Below are 18,807 nucleotides of genomic sequence, written 5' to 3'. Positions count from 1 at the left end.
TGGTCTCACCCAGTGAGGTGAAAATAGGATGCTGTTTTATCAATGTTTTCTGAAAATCTCTTCTCAGAGCTTGCATTGCTATATTCAAAACTCTGACACTTAAAAATAGGCTAGTCAAGTCTGACAGCTTAATTTTTTAAAAAACAAGGTACCACTGATGACAAGAGATTTGTATCACATGTCCGAACACATTAAAATTTTCATCTTGATTTATGACCCCTAGACTTCAAAATGTTCTCTCTTTTTTTCAATATGACTCTGTATTACTTTTAGAAGGACTAATGTACAGTCACCGAATTGCCACAGATGCCCCTCTCTCCACCTCATTTCTCCCCATTTTAAAGATTTTGTTTCAGCAAAGCCAAAATAAAACTCTGGGGTTGACACTGTTAAGCTTTCCGTGGTATTTTGCGTTATTAATCAAAACTGAAAGCCTGGAAAAAAACTAAATGCAAAGGATTAGAGTGACTAGTTTGCTCACAGATAAATTGCTGGTTTTGAGCCTCTGGGATCACAGTTTGTTGTTAATTGGAAGTTCTTGCTGAACGAAGTTCGATGCCCTTAGCCAACAATAGTTTACATTTACATACAGCAATCAGTTCACACAATTTATCACAGTTTTGAAGGCACAGAACTGTGTCATTGAGGGAACCCAAGCTACACTGCTATTTCTAAGAGAATAAAAACACTTTGGCTTAGTGATAAGCAACAATCAACATCAGCAAGAAATTGAGTCGTAAGTGGACGTTTCAGTAATATACACTATCTTATATACATACAGTATATCTTATATACATTACTTGACATTAAGATCAGGTAGCAACATTGATGTTGTACCATATTGTACAAAACTCAATCATAAAATGCTTTTATTGTAATGAAAAAAATGCAGTTGTAATTCAACTTAAAATGGCTAGTAATCCTCACAGTTCCTTTTGTTTACCAGTGTACCATTTAAGTTTATGCTTGATTTAGTTTTTATTTAATTTATTAAACATCTCAATTCACACAGTACCTTCTACCCCATATTTGCAAAGTTCAGTAAAGAAAATGTCATCTGTTTCACTTTTTATATCATCTCTTTTTTTCTCCCGTTTGCTTTGGAATTAATGAAAACCCTAGCCTTAAATATTTGGTTTTATAAATAATAGTTTCAAATCAACATTGTGTTATATTAAGCTATAAGTAATCAGTATATTCAGAGATTAACCATTTTTTGCATTTATAAAAATCTTTTCACTGTTCTTCAGTCTACTGAAAGCAGTACACAAGAAATAAGAACAATTTCAATTAAAGCAATTTAAAATTATGTATGTACTATTCTATTTTCATTTTTAATACACTTTATTTCTGGCCTCCCTCTCACACTCCCCTTTAACTGTAATTCTAAGTTATACACTTGAATGAACTGTCACTCATTTTCAGTATTGTTGGAAATGCTCTGTTGTATATTGTAGTGTTACCCAATAAGTATTTTTTGCCCAATCCAGCTAAGAAGACTTAAGTGTTTGAGCAGATTTATACTTGCACATCAGTTGGTGGATTGGGATCCAGGGGCATAAGTCAAGTGCACACCCAAATGAGAATTCAGTCTATCTGCAGTGTGTTGCTTTGTATGGAATATGTATTCCATATTTGATGGGCAACCCCCATATGTGTTCAAGCACAATTAATCACATGCTAGCACCTTATTTATGCATGACTAAAGTTGGATCAAGGCCATTATTTTGGTGAAAGCAAAAGAAGCCCCTAATCAGGTTTAAAATAAATGTTAGAAAGTAGTTTGGTGACAGAAAGCTTTTAGAAATAAGAGCATTGGGTATTTAATTTTGTTTACTTCTACAAGTATATTTTCAGGAAAACAAAATAAAACCCAAGTTTTATTTACTGGTCAAATGCAGATAAACATATCACAGTGTTGAGGATAAAGTATTTGATTCCACAGCAATATAGATCACAGCCATATATTCAAAGGTATAGGCAGTCTGTGTGTTCATTGCACATTGTTGGACATGGACTCAGCTTCCTGGCCATCTTAACTTTCTTTAAAAACACTTCTAGCCCTTGTGGTTTTGATAGTTTGTTTAAAAGAGTGTGATTAATGAATCCTGATGATTCCTGGAAACCAAAAGGGTGGCATAATAAGTTTGCATGATCAAGGAGCAAGATTTCAGTGCTGCACACAGTTCCTTCATTTACAGAATTAACAGAGACAAAATAAACTATGTTAGTTAGTAAACACTGCAGAGTAGATTATTCAAAAGACCAAAATTCCACAAGAAAACCTTCTTAATGTCCATGATATATACAGGTTGTAGAATTCAGCTTTCCTTCACTCAGAACATTGATTTTTTTTTCTATTACTGCAGTTTATAGTCCTTGGGTATGAAGTGGTGATTGTATATTGGGCAGATTTGGATTCAAATCACAACTCAGCCACAGATTCACTGAGTGGCATCAGACAAGATGGTATCTCTTTGTCTTAGTTCCCCATCTGTAAAATGGAAATAACAGTGATCTACTGCACTTGAGATTTATGAACATGATGAGTATGGTGAATAATTGTAACTCCCTCTGAGCCTTAAGGATGAATTGACTAGACATGGAAAGAAAGAAAAATAAAAGGTTGCAATGGTGTGTGCAGAAATGAGTTTCCCTTCCTCTGCAATTAATTAGGTGCTAGTGGCATACTTCACACTTTGGGCCAGCCTCACACTTTGCTTTCTCTTCAGGTTAGTGTGGCAAAAAAGTGTGGATTGTAATCAGGCATAATTAAGGCTTGCTAACCATACTTTGACTTGCCCTGTATTCATAACCTCAGATAAAGATAACCTCAGAAAAGATAACTTTTCTGATAGGACATGAGCACATAGCTTTTACACACACAGAAAGCTGCTTCATATGAATCTTTGTCCTGGAAAAAGCACTTGTGTACATGACAGCAATTACTGTATATTCTTTTAGTTTCCTAGTCCTTGTGTACACCGACAAAAGCTCACTTGAACCATCACACATAATTTAAAAAAATTAATATGGTGAGTATCTAGAACTGGGTTAAAATTTCCTTTGGATAAAAGGCTGGTTTGAGCAGAATATAAAGTTCATGTTCTTAAAATCACAAAATTATGCAATAAATTTAGACCACATGACTGGGTCTAAACTATCTCAGAAACTAAAGAAACTTGCGTACCTAAGGTATTTTCTGTAAACGATCACTCTGATACAGAATTAACAGTTTAGCAATCTCTCTTTCTTCTGAGGAGCTCAGCATAGTGTATATTTCAGATTGATCCTCACAACAGTTTTGTTGTGGCTTTGCACCCACTGAACTTAATAGTAAGAGTAAGCACATATAGCTGTGTAGGCTGCATGAGATAATGACTTGTCCAAGACCATCCAGTGTGCATCATGGCTGGGCAGAGATTTGAACTTGTGAGTTAAGTCCAACACTTGTCTCACTGCTCCCTTTGAGGAATCCTGATTCATGTGTAAATTTGGGCATGCTCCAAGTTGATGTAAATGTCTAAAAGTATTTCCTTTTAGAAATATCTGCATTAGCAATAACAACATAACATTAAAAACTTCCTTCTCTAAAATGAACCTGTCCATGCTTTAAAATTAGCATCAGAGGTACTGCTTTCTGCCATGTGACCATGTGAAGTCAGAGCAGCAGTTATAAAGGTCAAGGCCTTCTTCGAAATGGCAGCAAGACCTGGAATGCTCTCTTTCCATGTTCCTTTATTGTGTGTTTTGAGGCATGTAGTGAACACCTGGTTATTTGTTTGTGTAGACTTTTAGTGCTTGAACATCAGCTGTTTTTGGATATCCTTCTGCCTTTCAACTACATGTTTAGTGCTGCTTTTGATTGTTTTAATTATCGTTTCATAATTTTTCCTTGCACTTTTGAATGTTTAGTTTTATTTTATGTAAGCTGCTTTGAGAGCTTATTAACAGAAAAGCAGTGATAGGAAAAAACACTAATATGAGATTAGAATTCTGAATATATTTTTAGTTCCTACAAAACTGTGACAATATGCATCTTAAAACCTATTGTAAACTACAAGCAAAATATTAATAGTGAATAACAAATAGTTAACTAATAACTATTATTATTAGTCTATTAATACATAGTTAATAAATTAACTAATAAATAATTAGTTAATAAACTAATAGTTAATAGTCTCAGCACATAGGCACACTTATGCTCATTGAAAGTAATAAGCCTAAGCACACCTTACTCTTTGTGCAAGTACACAAAGTAATAATCTATAATCTCAGTGATCATGATAGACAAACTAATGCAAAAGCAGCTCTTGGTGGAATTTTTCTGTGGTATCTTCAAAGGTTCAGAGGTTGCCCAACTGTTTACTTGAACAGTAAATTGGAGCCATTAAAAATTAAATGAAGTACTTCATTAAATTGCATAATTAAATCATAAATTTTAAGAAGTGTTCCATTTGAGAGTTCTTGGGCATTTGGAGCTAGAAAGCGCAGTGGATAAAATAAATTAAGTTGGTTTCAACCAGTCTTTGACCAGCTGCCTTAGTTGCGTTTTATTTGAAATCCAAGAGAAAGAAAGAGGGGATGCAAAGGGATAAATGGTTTGTACTGCATTTTAATAGTTAGCAAACGGCTTGCATTCAATAATACAAAAATGTTTTTAAATTAGAGTTTCAGTCAAAGGTTGTATTTGTACTTCTGTAGCTGAATATGAAGATTGCTTTTATTTCTTTTTGTACAATTTGTTGGAAAAATAACAAATTGTTGGCATACAGCATGTGCCACTATTTTACATTAATTTCCAAAGCAATTTCATATTATATAAACGCTCATAGGAAGAATCTGAATGATCAACCAGAGGAATCTTAATCAAACACTCTTCTAGAAATTACAGGATTTGGTGTTGCTGTATTTAAAGCTTCTGGAGTATCACAAGAATATCTTGCTCTCCTAGGCTCGGATCCAAAGAGCTACTTTTTGGCATCACCTAGCAGAGCTTACATGTACTGAATTGGATGTTGTGCCTTGATCCAGCTGGGTGAGAAACCACATGTGCAAATGGGCACTGCATGCCTGGTTCTTTCGTCACAATCCAGGTTTGGTGATGTGCACACAAAACCCTTTTAGAAAATCAGATTGCCAAGTAGCCATTCAAGAGAGGAAGCAGGGGCAGGACTGGATTTCATTCCTTCAATTTTCCTTCCACAACCAACAGCAAATTGGTTGTGACTGGAGTGTTTCTCATAAGTTTCTACACACACAGTCCTGACCCTGGATTAGGAGGCACACAAAATTCGACCAAACTGGAACTTTTTGTTAAAGTTCCCCATACCATCTCACAAATTGAATTTGAACTCTACTCAGGGCACAATCCTAATTTGCCCTGGAACAGGCAAGCCAGGAGGCTTGTGCTATATCCAGCGCAGGATTGTGGCCAGAAGTGGCTAAGCCAGAGGCAAGGGGAAACTTTTCCCCTTACCCCTGGGTAAGGGCTGCTGGCACCTATGGGTCTCCTAAGTCCAAGGAGAGCAGAGTGGCTTCAAGCTGCTCCGTTCTCCCCGGGGACAGGGATTGGGATCTGGCATAACTGCCAGATCCCAGCCCCGCCTCCCGCTCCCCGCCTGCCCATCCCCCTGCCTGTTGGCCTCCACAGGCCAGCTAACTTCTTCTGGGAGTGCTGTCCTTGCTTCCTCCCACAGAGGCGCAAACGTGCTTTACAGCATGTTTGCGACCCTCCCAGGCCGGCCCAAGGGACTTCCTTCCACAACCAAGGGACTTGGGCTGGCCTAACGTCAGGTTAGGATTGTGCCCTCAGTCTCAAAAGAGGTTTGCATGTGGCACACGGTGGATGCTGTTAGCTTGGTCATAGATGTAACGTGAAACTAAGCTTCCAGAAAACTCTTAAAACAGTGTTGCAGACCTGGCACTCTCCTGGCTTTGCAGCTGAAGTGACAGGCATGCAAGTCAAATGCTGGATCATCTGTCACATACTACACATGGGCAGACTTTCTAAAACAGCACCCTACTAACCCTCAAGTATTTATCCATTCATCAACTGCCTTATTAATTGAAAAATAAACTTTTTTGTTTAAGGGAAAACTGCTTCGGGGATTGGGATGGAGTTTTTTGTGTGTTATGGCTGGTCTTCATGGCTAATCAGCACCATACATGGCTGACATCTACTTAAAATTTGCAGAACCAGTATTTTTTTCAAAGTTCAACCTTGGAGAAGAATAATACATTAGAAGATAATGTGGTGAGGGCACTTCCTAAGTAATCTCACTACTCTAAAAATGTTGCATATACCTTCACTCATGAAGAAACAGAGGTCTAAAGGTGCTTAGAAGCATGGAACTAAGTTCTGAAATTCTTTAAATCCTAGCCCAAAATTGCAACCAGTTCAGGTAGCCAAAAGATGTACATTTCTAATAAGACTTGTTTCCCCATCTGTACACGTGATATACATATTCAAGTAATCTCTGTCATTGCTTTTAGTCTCTCTCTTTCTCTTATTTTCTGCTTCATCTGTTCAGAAATTTTCAATTTGCCCAGCAAAAGTGTGAATGGGGATGAATGTATGGGGAGGGGGGAATATTTCTGCTCTTTTGAGAGATTTTGAATTGGCTATCTTGCAAATTGCAAGACAGTGTACTATAGGCTATGGAAAGGTGGTATTGTACCTAGAGATTTGTTCTTGAGAGTAGGCACCAGTTGCATACAGCAAAATCAGTTTGCTCAAAGCATATAGTGGAACTCAGAAAATGAGCATGTGGGCAAAGACAACTCTGTTATTCCTTCAGAAAGTTGAAGGTGGTCTACCATCTGTATACAGTTCTGTGTGTCTCTCTAGCTCCTAACCATCTCTTTTTTAGGCATTGATTACACAGAGACAGCTTCCCTGCATGTGGACAGCTGCAATCCTTTTCTCCACCATTGTGTGAACTAGACTATGCCCAAATATTGATTGCAGTGATTTCTACACTTCCTTCAGCTCCCACAATCTTACATTTCCCTACATAATTTTAGGTTTCATGTCTGATGGAGCCATGGCTGTTTGCATGCAGAAGAATCTACCTGCATCTAGTTTCAGTGATTTCTACACTTTCTTCAGCTCCACACAGTGGCGTCACTAGGATTTGCGTCACCCAGTGCAGGTGGCTTGCACGTCACCCCATGCAGTGGGTGGGGCAACACCCCAGATGGTGGACATGGTAATGTACCATTGCCCCGCCCCCACTGGTTTTTTTGGCAGTACCTTTTCATAGAACATAGATATTTCAATGTGGCTTGTTTCATTGCATTCTGCATGAAATTACGCATTGATTGATATATAACATGATGGTATTATTCCTCCAAATTCTGATTTTAGTGATTTTGAAAACTTGTGGAGTCACACACACACACACACACACACACACACACACACACACACACCTGTGTCAACTTACTAACACCTTATTGCAGTAGTTCTCATACTTTTAGCACTGGGACCCACTTTTTAGAATGACAAGCTGTCCAGGACCCATTGGAAGTGATGTCATGGCCAGAAGTGACATCATCAAGCAAATTAAAATAAATAATTATAAATAGTTAAATTAAAATACAATAAATAAATAAGGGGGAGCCAGTCCTGTTCCACCAAGTGAGTTTTCTCTGTACTCTGCCTGCAATAACCCCCCCAAAAAGAATCAGTGAGATCTTCAGCCTTCCCCAGTGCCCAGTTTAAAGTCCTTCTATTTCAAGCACATCAATACAAAGACCCACCTGGCTTTACAAGTCTGAGAGCCCAATCCTATGCCTGTCTACTCAGAAGTAAGTCCCATTAGAGTCAATGGGGCTTACTCCCAGGAAAGTGTGGGTAGGATTGGGCTGTGAGGGAAATTTCTGGGGCTTTTGTTGCACTCCAGTCCCATCGGATCAGGACCATTCTGGTGTCCTCATATTCTTTGCCTGGCCTGACCACTAGCCAAGGCACGTCTGCCTACTCGCAAGTAAACGCTATGTGAGGCTGCTTTGCTTCCTATAGGGCTCCATACATTCGCAGTTGGGGGGGCAGGACCTCCTCCTCAGGTGTTTTTGGGGCTGCATTCATCGGATCAGGACCATTCTGACGTTGGAGTCCTCTCAGTCTGTCCTCTTGGATGGAGCAAAGCAAGGTCACCTACTCACAAGTAAACATGGCCACATGGCTTCCTTTCACTTCCCATAGAGCTTAACACACTCACAGCTGGGAGGGGGAACCTCCTTCTCGGGTGTTTTTTTGGAGCTGCACTCATTGGTTCAGGATCATTCTGATGTTGTTGGAGTCCTCTCAGCCTGCCCTTTCTGACAGACTAAGGCAAGTGTGCCTACTTGCAAGTAAACACAGCCACGTGGGTTTTGCTTACTTTCCATAGGGCTAAATAGGGACCTCCTTCTCGGGTTTCTTTGGGGCTACATTCATTGGATTGGGACCATTCTGGTGTGGTTGGATTCCTCTCAGCCTGCCCTTTCTGACGGACTAAGGCAGGTTTGCCTACACACGAGAAAACGCACAATACGGCTCACTTTCACTTTCTACTTTCCATTCATTTTTTCTTTCTGGTTTTTTGGCCATAACTTTTGAACGAAATGAGCTATTTCAATTCTGTTTTTTGCAATGCACTCTGCTGGACATTCTGCATCCAGTGGTGTATGGCATGATGGGTAGCTCATAAAGATGCGGTTTTAGCACATCACCCCCCAGGGCGCGCCACCCCGCAGGGTGCATCACCCGGTGCGACCCGCACCCCCTCCGCACCCTCCTAGCAACCCCACTGGCTCCACAATCTTACATTTCCCTACATGATTTTAGGTTTCATGTCTGATGAAGAGCCATGACTGCTTGCATGCAGAAGAAGCTACCTGTGTGACAAACATTTGAGATGATCCATTAAAATAGTGAGATCCCAAACTTAACTATGTCTTACTCTTTAGAGAAAGGGATATATACATATTTATTATCTACTCTTTTCTCCAGGACCACAGAGTGATACATATGGGTCTTCCTCGCTCTTTTTATCTTTCCAACACCCCAGTGAGATAGTTTAGGCTGAGAGATAGCCGCCTTGGGTCCCTTCGGGGAGAAAGGCAGAATATAAATATAGTAAATAAATAGTGGCTGGCCTAATGTCATCCAGTGAGCTTTATACAGCCACATCCGTTCTTCAAACTTAATCTGGCATGGCAGAACACCACAACACACCACCAGTTAAGGTGGAATAAATATGGAGAGAAAACACTAGGCTTCAGGATCTCAAGGGAAAGGGGAAGAAACTGTGGGGTTGAGGTGAGACTGAATAAACCAGGATAGACAGTAATTTTTGCATGTCACTAACAATGACGGGCAGCCCAATCTTATCTGGGCTGCTGGTGCCACAGTACAGTAGTGCCAAAACAGCCACTCCTCTATCTTGCAGGGTCAGAGGACTCTTTGGGTTAAGACAACCATTCTTACTGCCATCCCCACTCCCTCCCGGGTCTGAACCCTCTCCTCATCCAATTTTGCCTCCTTACTGCCTTTCCCCCACCCTGGAATGCTTCCCCACTGCTTGGTGGGGAACTTACCTTTGGTGAGTGCCACCAGTTGTCCCACCAGCACGGGCCTCTTCATTGGCGCCATTCATTTCCTAGTTGCCACAAAGCGCCTTATGGTTTTCGCAATGGCTGTTGCCTGGGCAGCATGCCCAAGAGCTGTGCTGCTCAGGCATAGGATTGGGCTATTAGTCAGAATGCTCTCACTTGCACTCATTGGTTCAATGTAGATGGCTTTCAATGGTTTTGGATCCTGCTAGTAAGCAAAAGTATATTTCTGTTATGTGTGTTAATGACCTGGCTACCCATCTAAGAGTTCAAGAACTTATTGTATGTTCATGGAGAAGCCACTGTGAATCAGGACTTCCCCAGTCTGAATTTCACCACTGCCATGAACTAATTAGATGGCCTCACACAAGTCCCTCTCAACATCAGCCTTCCCATCTGTAGTATGGGGGCAGCAATACTTACCTTACAGAGTTGTTGTAAGGATCTCATCAAGATGATACAGGTAAAATGCTTTGCACACCCAGGAAGTACTGTACTAATGTTAAGTATTATTAACAGACATAATACTTTTCACAATGAAAAGCTCCAGCTATGTGAAACGATAATGCAAGCTAGACTGCGTTTGAGGCCATGCTTTGTAGAGAGCTTAGCCTAGTGGCTTAGATTTTGTCTCAGGGCAGTTGTAAGGTACTTTTAAGGTTTTGCATCCAAATATCGACCAGACCTGTAAAACACACTATTACTAATACTGTTTCCCTTCCTTCCACCTCCTAATCCTTGATCTTTTGGAAGTGTGGACAAAAATAAATATTTGTATTTCACACTTGTTTCCTAGAAGCAGGCTAAGCTATTGAGCATGATAGGCTATGGATTTGGCTTGCAGCAAAAACTCACAAAAGCATACCTTCTAGAGACCTTAAATATCTGGGTTGTTTTCCAGTGTTCCCAGGTATAATGATGCTCAGCTGCCTTCTTTCTTTCTCCAAAGCAGGGTGTAACAAAAGAACTAATGTTCTAGCCAGATGGCCTTCTTCAGGGCATACTGAGAGCCCTCAAAGGAAAGCAATACAGCTTCAATATCATTTCAGCTAATTTAAGTTCCAGCAATCCTCCATTTTCATCTCACTGTGTTTGGCATGGAGTTTGGTAGAATCAATTGTTCCTGCTAAAACCTTGTCAGCTGAAAATTGCCATATTTTGGTCACATTAAGTTTTATAGTTCAGATGATGCTGAAGGTGGAGAAAACATAGTTTATGTATATATGTGATGCTGAAGGTGGAGAAAACATAGTTTATGTATATATGGATTTATTTTTTTTCCATCACTACCCTAATATTATTTCCTTTTTTTGCCCTGGCTTGCTTAATATTTTACTTAGCAAGGGGACGATAGTCTGTGAAAGCTTATTCTGCAATAAATATTTTAGTCTTTAAGGTATCACACAATTCTTTGTGTCATTTTTGCTGCTACAGACAAACACAGCTACTCCTCTGGAAGATAATATTTTGTAAGTCCAGTCATATTTTCTGGAATTAGCATGATGACTTAGATTCAAAGGTGACTTTCTGTTACTGAAAAACCTCTTCTGTTCATGGAAGGACTATTGCTGACCCAGCCGAAGCGTACTAAACAAGAAAAGTGATCCCAAATCCAGAGGAGCTCTTCTATTTGGACAAGCTGCTGTGCACAAACTCTTTTTATGATCCACAAGAGTTTAGAGAACAACACTAATATGGTTTCTCCTGTCACTTATGGTTCTTCAGATCCAAGCCCATATTATCAGCCAGTACTGTAGTTTGAACACTGGTGACAGTTTTCTATGAGGTGGTATTATGATAATAAACTTCTGTGACTTAAAGGTCCATTTACCTATCCAGCTGAAAATTGTTTACTCATCAGTAAGTTCTATTGATTTCAGTAGGCTTTACTTCTTTGTCAAAGGTGTGTGACTTTGGCCCAAATCCTAATCAACTTTCCAGTACTGACATAGCCGTGCCAATGGGGCATGTGCTGCATCCTGCAATTGGGTGGCAGTCACTGAGGTCTCCTCAAGGTAAGGGAATGTTTGTTCCCTTACCTCAGAGCTGCATTGCCCTTACCTCAATGCTGGAAAGTTGATTAGGATTGCACCCTTTATTGCATAAAGCCAGTTACATTCCTAGATTGGATTGATTTTTACTACTTGGACCACAAGATACTGACAGGCTGATGAACTGGACTTTAGTCCATGAAAGCTTATGCTGAAATGAATTTGTTAGTCTATAGAGCTACAAGCAACTTTACAGCTGATTGTTGGTGGAAAATCCTAACAGTTTGTTTAAATTGTCTGTGAATAAGCATTTTTTTGTGGCTTATAAACTTTGGGAACATTTTTTAATAGGGCCATATTTGAGCAGGGGCTGAAGTGCAAAAACTACTGAATCCACTCCTCCAAGGGGGCAAAGAATTCCTCCTCCCCAGCGTCAATAGTAAGCGAAGCTTGGGTAGAGCCATTCATCCACCATAGCTATTTACTCCCACCAGCCTGTGCCCCAGCTCACACACAAGAGTGAGAAGCCAGTGTGCACAAGAGGACAACTCTTGACAGACTCTCTGTTACTGTTTGCACTGAGAAAGAGAAAGTTATACAGCCCTTTGCAGGTTTCTTTGTTTCATGTACATAAACTGAATGGGGAGGCTGTCCCTAAGCACAGGGTACTATGGTGGGAGTCAAATGGAAAGGCACTGGGGGCTAGAATGAACCCATTTAGAAATGGGCTATGTCAGAAGGCCAGATGCAAGGGAGGGCACCAGGATGAGGTCTCTTGTTATCTGGTGTGCTCCCTGGGGCATTTGGTGGGCTGCTGTGAGATACAGGAAGCTGGACCAGATGGGCCTATGGCCTGATCCAGTGGGGCTGTTCTTATGTTCTTATGTTATGTTCTCAAAGCTACTAATTTCCTACCCCTATTTAAAGATCATTCCTCTATTATTCATATAGAACTTTTTGTTTGTGCCCCCCCCCCATCTGTTTATTCTATTAATCTGTTTATTCCATCTGTTTAATTCCTTGAGTCAGATTCTGTGCATGGCATTTGCTGGCAGCTCTTCAGAAAGATTTAGGTCACAATCCTAACCAATTTTCCAGCACTGACTTAGGCACGATGCAGCCCCAAGGTAAGGTAACAAACATGCCCTTACCTTGAGGAGGCCTCCTTGACTGCCTCCCCCCTGCAGGATGCAGTGCATGCCGCATTGGCACAGCTATGTCAGTGCTGGAAAGTTGGTTAGGATTGTGCCCTTAATGAAAAGCTACTCTTTTATATATGGTCTTTTGTGCTGAGATATGAAAGAGATCCTCATGGAGAATATTAATACAGATATTTGTGTCATACTCATCACCTACCCAGTCTTCATACAATCTCAGTCAGCCATGAGCCCAGAAGGAGCCCCACATGTACTTGAGGCAGTCATGTGGTTGTCTGCCATTAACCCATTGTTTCAAATCTCTCCATCTCTAAAACCAGTTTGACTCTCATATAGGGTTTCTCAAACTGTGGGTCACAACCCTCTGGTGGATCCTGAACTCAAGGCGGTGGGTCGCTACCTGGGCCCTCCAACCCACCTTGCTCTGGTTTGCCTCCAAATCAGAGCCATTCCTGAAGTTGAATGGCTTCCCACTTGGAGGGTGGGAAGGCTCTTCTGGGTCGCACTGGGCCAACAACCCACTCTACTGGCCTCTGCAGGCCTCAGAATGGCCTGCAGAACCCTGAGAAAGTCACTTCCAGTTTGCTCTGAAAACCAGAAGTGACTTTTCCAAGCCTTAGCTATGCCTCTGATCATGGGGGTAGGGGGAATTGGATTATGTTTATTTCAACAGTAAGAAAGAGCTGTTTTTGTTTTACAGTTTTATAAAATCTTCACACAAACATGCCAATAACAATTTCAAACATATGGTTCTGGAGTTTGATGGGCAGCCCAATCCTACCTACCCCTGTGTGATGATGCAGCAGTGCCAGCACGGCTTCTGCTGCATTCCTTGGTGGAGTTTTGGCTGCTGGAGGTCTCCTTGCTTCAACAGCCATTATGGGGTAACTCAGAACTACACCAGCTCAATTGCTGGCCCAAGTCCACACTGATCTGTACAAGCGGATCAGGCCTGGGAAAGGGATCGGGATTTGGCATGCACAACTGCCAATCCTGTCCCCTCCTGGGCCTGATCAGCCCTCCTACTCACCCCTTCACCTTCCTATTCTGCCCTCCCCTCCTCTGTTCCACCCACCCCATTCAACCCCCTGCCTCCTCCAACTCCCTGTGCCAGCTCACCTCCTCCAGCGGGCATCCAGTGTCCATCAGCAAGTGGAGCCCACCACTTGTGATGGCAGATAGCCCATGCGCACTGGCCTAGTCATGTTTGTGGCGGCCATAAAGGAGGTTATGCTGGTGGAATTAACATTTCACTGGCATAATCCTTCAATAGTGTTGAGCCATCAGATCTGGAAGTTCCAGGTTCAAATCCCCAATCAGCCATAAAGTTTCCTAAGTTGTTGTAAGGACAAATGAAGGGAAGGAACTATGTATACCACCCTGAGCTTCTTCGAGGTAGGGCAATATAAAAATATGAAAGATAAGATAGGATGGAAAAGAAATGGGTAGGTAGGGTTAGGGAGAGGTTCTTGTCTAGCAGGAAGAGACTGTGAACTTCCAAATCTTTGAAATGTCATTGCTTAGCTTAGAAGTTACTTTGTCAACACTGGTTTTTGTTTTAAGTTGCACGTTTCTCCTATATGTATATAAGGAAGGCGATCATAGGATCTTATATCAGTGCTTAAAGGGGGGAGAGAACATGAGTAATGTGAACACCTGTCTGTCACCACTTGAGGTGGAAGTGGAAAGAAAATTAACTACAGTTTTGCTGAAGTTAATCTTTAAGCAAGCATAAAGATAGATGGTAACTGAAAAGGTGACATTAATAGGCAGCATTTTGACCAATATGTATTTATTCAGCTATGAATAAACATTACAGAAAATCAAGTAAAGTCTATTGTGGTTCTAGAAAAATTATTAATATGAATATTGCACTTTAAAGCATTGCATTTTAAAAACTACTATCAAAACTGGTAAGACAATAAGGAGGGCCAACATAATGCTGGTTTATGTGTTTTTTTTATTGGCACTGGAAGAAAGAACTGCTGCTCAAGTTATTAAACTATATTCTGTGGTCTCGACATTGATCTGTAGACTCGAATTTAGAAACCAAGCTAAATAATTTAAAACTAGTAAGACAGAAAGAAAAGCAACAACCAGAAAGTTGTGATGTTAAGTCTGCTGTGGCAAAAACAACAAGGGCCAGCAAAAGGCCCTTTAGCAACTTAAATATTCACCAATATATTGTGGCATTAGCTTTTAGAGACTGTGACCCACTTGCAGAGCTATGACCCAGCACTGTTTATTGAGTGATCCACAAGAAAATTCCCCAGAATAATCCACAACAAGTAAATGTGGAAAGAGATCCCTAAAGACAGGAAACTGGAAAGTCTCTGGTCTGTAAGTTGGTTACCTTACTATGTGGTTATTCCTTCCCACCCTGCTTTAGTAACAGTGAAGAGACCACTTAGGAGGACTGGATGTATGATGTAGCTACACCACACAGACTTTTGTCTGGAGATGTCTGAATTTTGTCAGATTCCCCCTTGAACTGGGTGCCTTTTTATTCCTTCAAGTCCACATGTTGCATGTTTCAACGAAGAGGATAAAGTGAACTGAGGGGAAGTTAAAGTCTGGCTTAGATTCTGACAGCGGTTAACCAATTCTCTCTTGCTGCCATACTCTGAATAACAAATCAGAAAAAAGTTACACTATAATCATAAATACAGTCTAATAGAAATTGATCTGTTTTCTGAAAGCATCTTTTCATACAAAACGTTTTGATTTTTCTCCAGTGTCATAGACTGCATATTTTTCTGCCTATAATTTATCATCAACTTTTAGCAAGTCAAGGGAGGGAAGAGAATAAAAATGGAAGTATGTCTTTTTAAAATAATAGTAAATAGAAGATTATGTAGAGAAAGATAAACTTAAAACATTTTGCAGGAAACTGAGTTTCACTTATTGTATGGCCATCTTTATGGTTTATGAACTAGACCAGGGGTGTCAAACATAAGGCCTACAGAAGATAAAATGTTGCCCCGGAAGCCATTTATCAGGCCCCTGTTATGATTAGGCTTTCCCAGCGTATTAATTGGCCTCTCTCATATCTTGAAAATGTGAACAAAATTTGCACATTTTATCTTCTACATTTGCAGCTAATGAATTTCTAAGTGGGAACAAAGTGATTATTTCTGACCGTCATCTGCTTAATGATGTCACTTCCGGCCCTCTGCAGGTACCATAAATGCTAACTCTGGTCGTCTGTATGAAATGAGTTTGACACCCTTGAACTAGACTGTTATCTCTCTGCGTTGTATCTATTCGGCTTTTCTATGCCATTTGGAAATCCATAATACATCTGGTGGTGGCCACCTATTCACCAAAAAAAGGCCGCCTATTGCTGCCTTCTAGGAACAGTTTCGGTGTTCTTTCATAAGACAACAATTTTTTTATATTTCCAACTGTTTATTTTTTTTTTTAGTTTTTTGCCACAGCATCCGTGATATGGGTTTTCCCATAATTTTTGAATGAAAATATTTTCTTAAATTTTCCCTAAATCAACAGTGTACAATATATGTTGTATAATTTTATATGTTGTACAATACTTTATATGTTGTACAAATATCTCGAGGGTGTTTCCAACAGCCAGAAGTGTTTGATTCCTTGTAACCCTCCCCTCCCTCACTTGCTTGCTCCTTCCTTCCTTCTACACCCACCCATTTTCCCTTCTCCAGGTGCTGCTTTTATCCTTGAAGACTTTGTTGCCTCTCATGGCTGCAACTGTGCAGCACACCCACTGCTAAAAGTCAAGTTTTTAACCCCATGATTCCCAGACCTGTGAGAACAAGGGGCCACTGTTGACACCACATAACACCCTATCTCCGCAAGGGATCTTGCATGTTTCCATTATAGCTCTTTTGATCATTTCACATGTGACTCATGTAGGCTCACAATTATGAAATTGGATTCTACCATGTGCAAGACCTAAAGCATATAAGCATCACAACTATAAAATAATAGCAAAACAGTCACCTTATCAGGCAAATCCACCGTATACCAGCTTTGGAGTTTCACACTGTGCTTAAACAGTATACATGTTCCAAATGTTTTCCTGTCATTATTGGGTAAATAATATGTGTCATTTCAGTGCAACAGATAACTCACAAGCTAGTTTGGCAGGCCATAAATTAGCAGCAGTGGCATTGCTTCTGGAACTGAGCAAAGCCCTTTTAGCCTTGTTGATCCCCCAGCCAGATTTTTAATGGTCTTCATCACAATACTGCTCACCCATGACTCTAGCTCAACCTTTTTCAACACTGTGCCGTGGCACACTGGTGTGATGTAAATGGTCCGCAGGTGAGCCATGAGAGTTTCGGAGAGGGTAATTTATTAGTAGGGCATCTGAGGGTGCAAGCCCTTGCTGTCAATGGGTGTGCCTTATCAATTGTCAAAAAAATGATGGTGTGCCTTGACAATTTTAGCACCTTGTCAGCATGCCATGTGATGAAAAAGATTGAAAATCACTACCCTAGCTAGTTTGGAGTTTGACTACTGACAAAAATGTTCTCGGTGGATAGCAGTAGTATTATATTATTAAATAGCACTTTGACCAGCAGTAAGTACAGGTGTTTTGTCTCAGAGGGAAAAGAATTGCTACTGTACCTTGGTGCTAGCATGAGCTAGAAATCATCTCCTATAATTGCAAGCTGTGGTTCCCATTCACCCATCTCAGCTCACTTTGTCCTGGGGAGTCTGAAGGAAGAGTTTCTTCTCTAGATGGCAATGGGCCCAGGGCAACACTGGTTGCTTCCTCCTTTTCAAGCTGGGGACAGACCAAATTGTCTGTGTCTTTCCCCTCTATCCCCCCTCCCCAGCTAATACCTCTCAGCTTGCGGGTCATTTTTGGCTCCGTTTGGTTTCAGACTAAGAATTAAATATATAAGGTTTCTTTTTTTCCTATGCAGGGTGTTTTGTTTTTTTGCCTTTCTTCTACATAACACGCATCTTTGGGGGCTTTTTTAGTTTGGCCTTTGATTGTGCCTCTTGGCTCTTTCTAAAGCCAGTACAAGAAGACTCTGTTTGATTCATGTGGGATGTAATGATCCTTGTCTTGCAGCAAAGTATTAAAACCAACCCAAGCCTGCAATTTTCCTTTCCCAAGGTCTTGTTCAAGAAGTTGATATTCTCTGTTTTGCAGGGCGCCTTCACTTTCCGTGGCAGCATGATAGACATGCCATTACTGAAGCAGGCCCAGAACATTATTACGCTTGCCACAGCCATCAAGAAAAAATGATCTGCTAAATGAACCTTCCCCCAGGAGGGCTTCAGGAACTACTTAAAGTAGGATTGTATAATTCGTGGAGGTCGAAAAATGCAACAGTTCACACTGCAACAGAACTCTATTTACATACCCAACAACCTGCCAAATATTTTCTTCCTTATCATGGACCATGGTGGTAAGATATGGCAGGCCAGCCTGTCCCACTCTTTCCTGTCCACTGCAAAGCAACAGTATCACAACGCAGAATGTGCTGCATCACAAACATTAATTCTGACTTTGCATAAGACATCATTGCTTATTTGGGAAATAGGTCTATTCAAAACAACTAATGAAATGCAAACACAAAATGCTTTTAATTTCATTTTGCACTGTACAAACTTTCCATGGGAAGTAGAGTGATTATGTGCAGAAGAGGACAGGATGTCTGTACCTTTTATATTGTATAACAAACTCTAGTTAGGTTCAACTTGTCTTACAAAACTAGAAAGTTGGCACTGCTAAAATTCTATCTTCTGCATAGCTTTAAAGGGCACAACGTTTCTGTTATTCTTTGTGACTAATTCTTTGTTATCCTAATGGAAAATGAATACTTTTCTAGAATAAATACCTGACTGTAGAGAGCAAGATTCTTCAAGGATACTAATTCTGAGCTGAGTCCCTTCCCAGCCCAAGAGGGTGACTATACCTTTAAGAGTTGCAGTGGGGGAATTTCCACTGATGAGTCTTCTCCTGTGAGAAAGGCCCCACAGAAGAAATTCTCTCTGCTATGCAACTTTGAAATGTTAAAGAAGCCCCATTAGTGTCTAGACTTGGCAACCATTCCCAACTTTTAACT

The 18,807-nt window shown here is 40.6% G+C and overlaps 1 protein-coding gene across 1 annotated transcript in view; it reads left to right on the top strand.

Moving 5' to 3' along the window:
* Positions 1-18,596, top strand: part of CLYBL (citramalyl-CoA lyase) — a 239,328-nt gene extending 220,732 nt beyond the window's left edge. The window contains exon 8 of the mRNA XM_066621349.1: positions 17,889-18,596. Within this exon, the coding sequence (XP_066477446.1) occupies positions 17,889-17,984 (96 nt within the window). The 3' untranslated portion in view covers positions 17,985-18,596. The remainder of the gene's footprint in view (positions 1-17,888) is intronic.
* Positions 18,597-18,807: the final 211 nt, after the last annotated feature.

The sequence above is a fragment of the Tiliqua scincoides genome, chromosome 3 (genome assembly GCF_035046505.1).
Source record: "Tiliqua scincoides isolate rTilSci1 chromosome 3, rTilSci1.hap2, whole genome shotgun sequence".
In the NCBI taxonomy this organism is placed as follows: domain Eukaryota; kingdom Metazoa; phylum Chordata; class Lepidosauria; order Squamata; family Scincidae; genus Tiliqua; species Tiliqua scincoides.
Note: the sequence above shows the minus strand (reverse complement) of the source record. Positions and strands in the feature narration are given on the sequence as shown.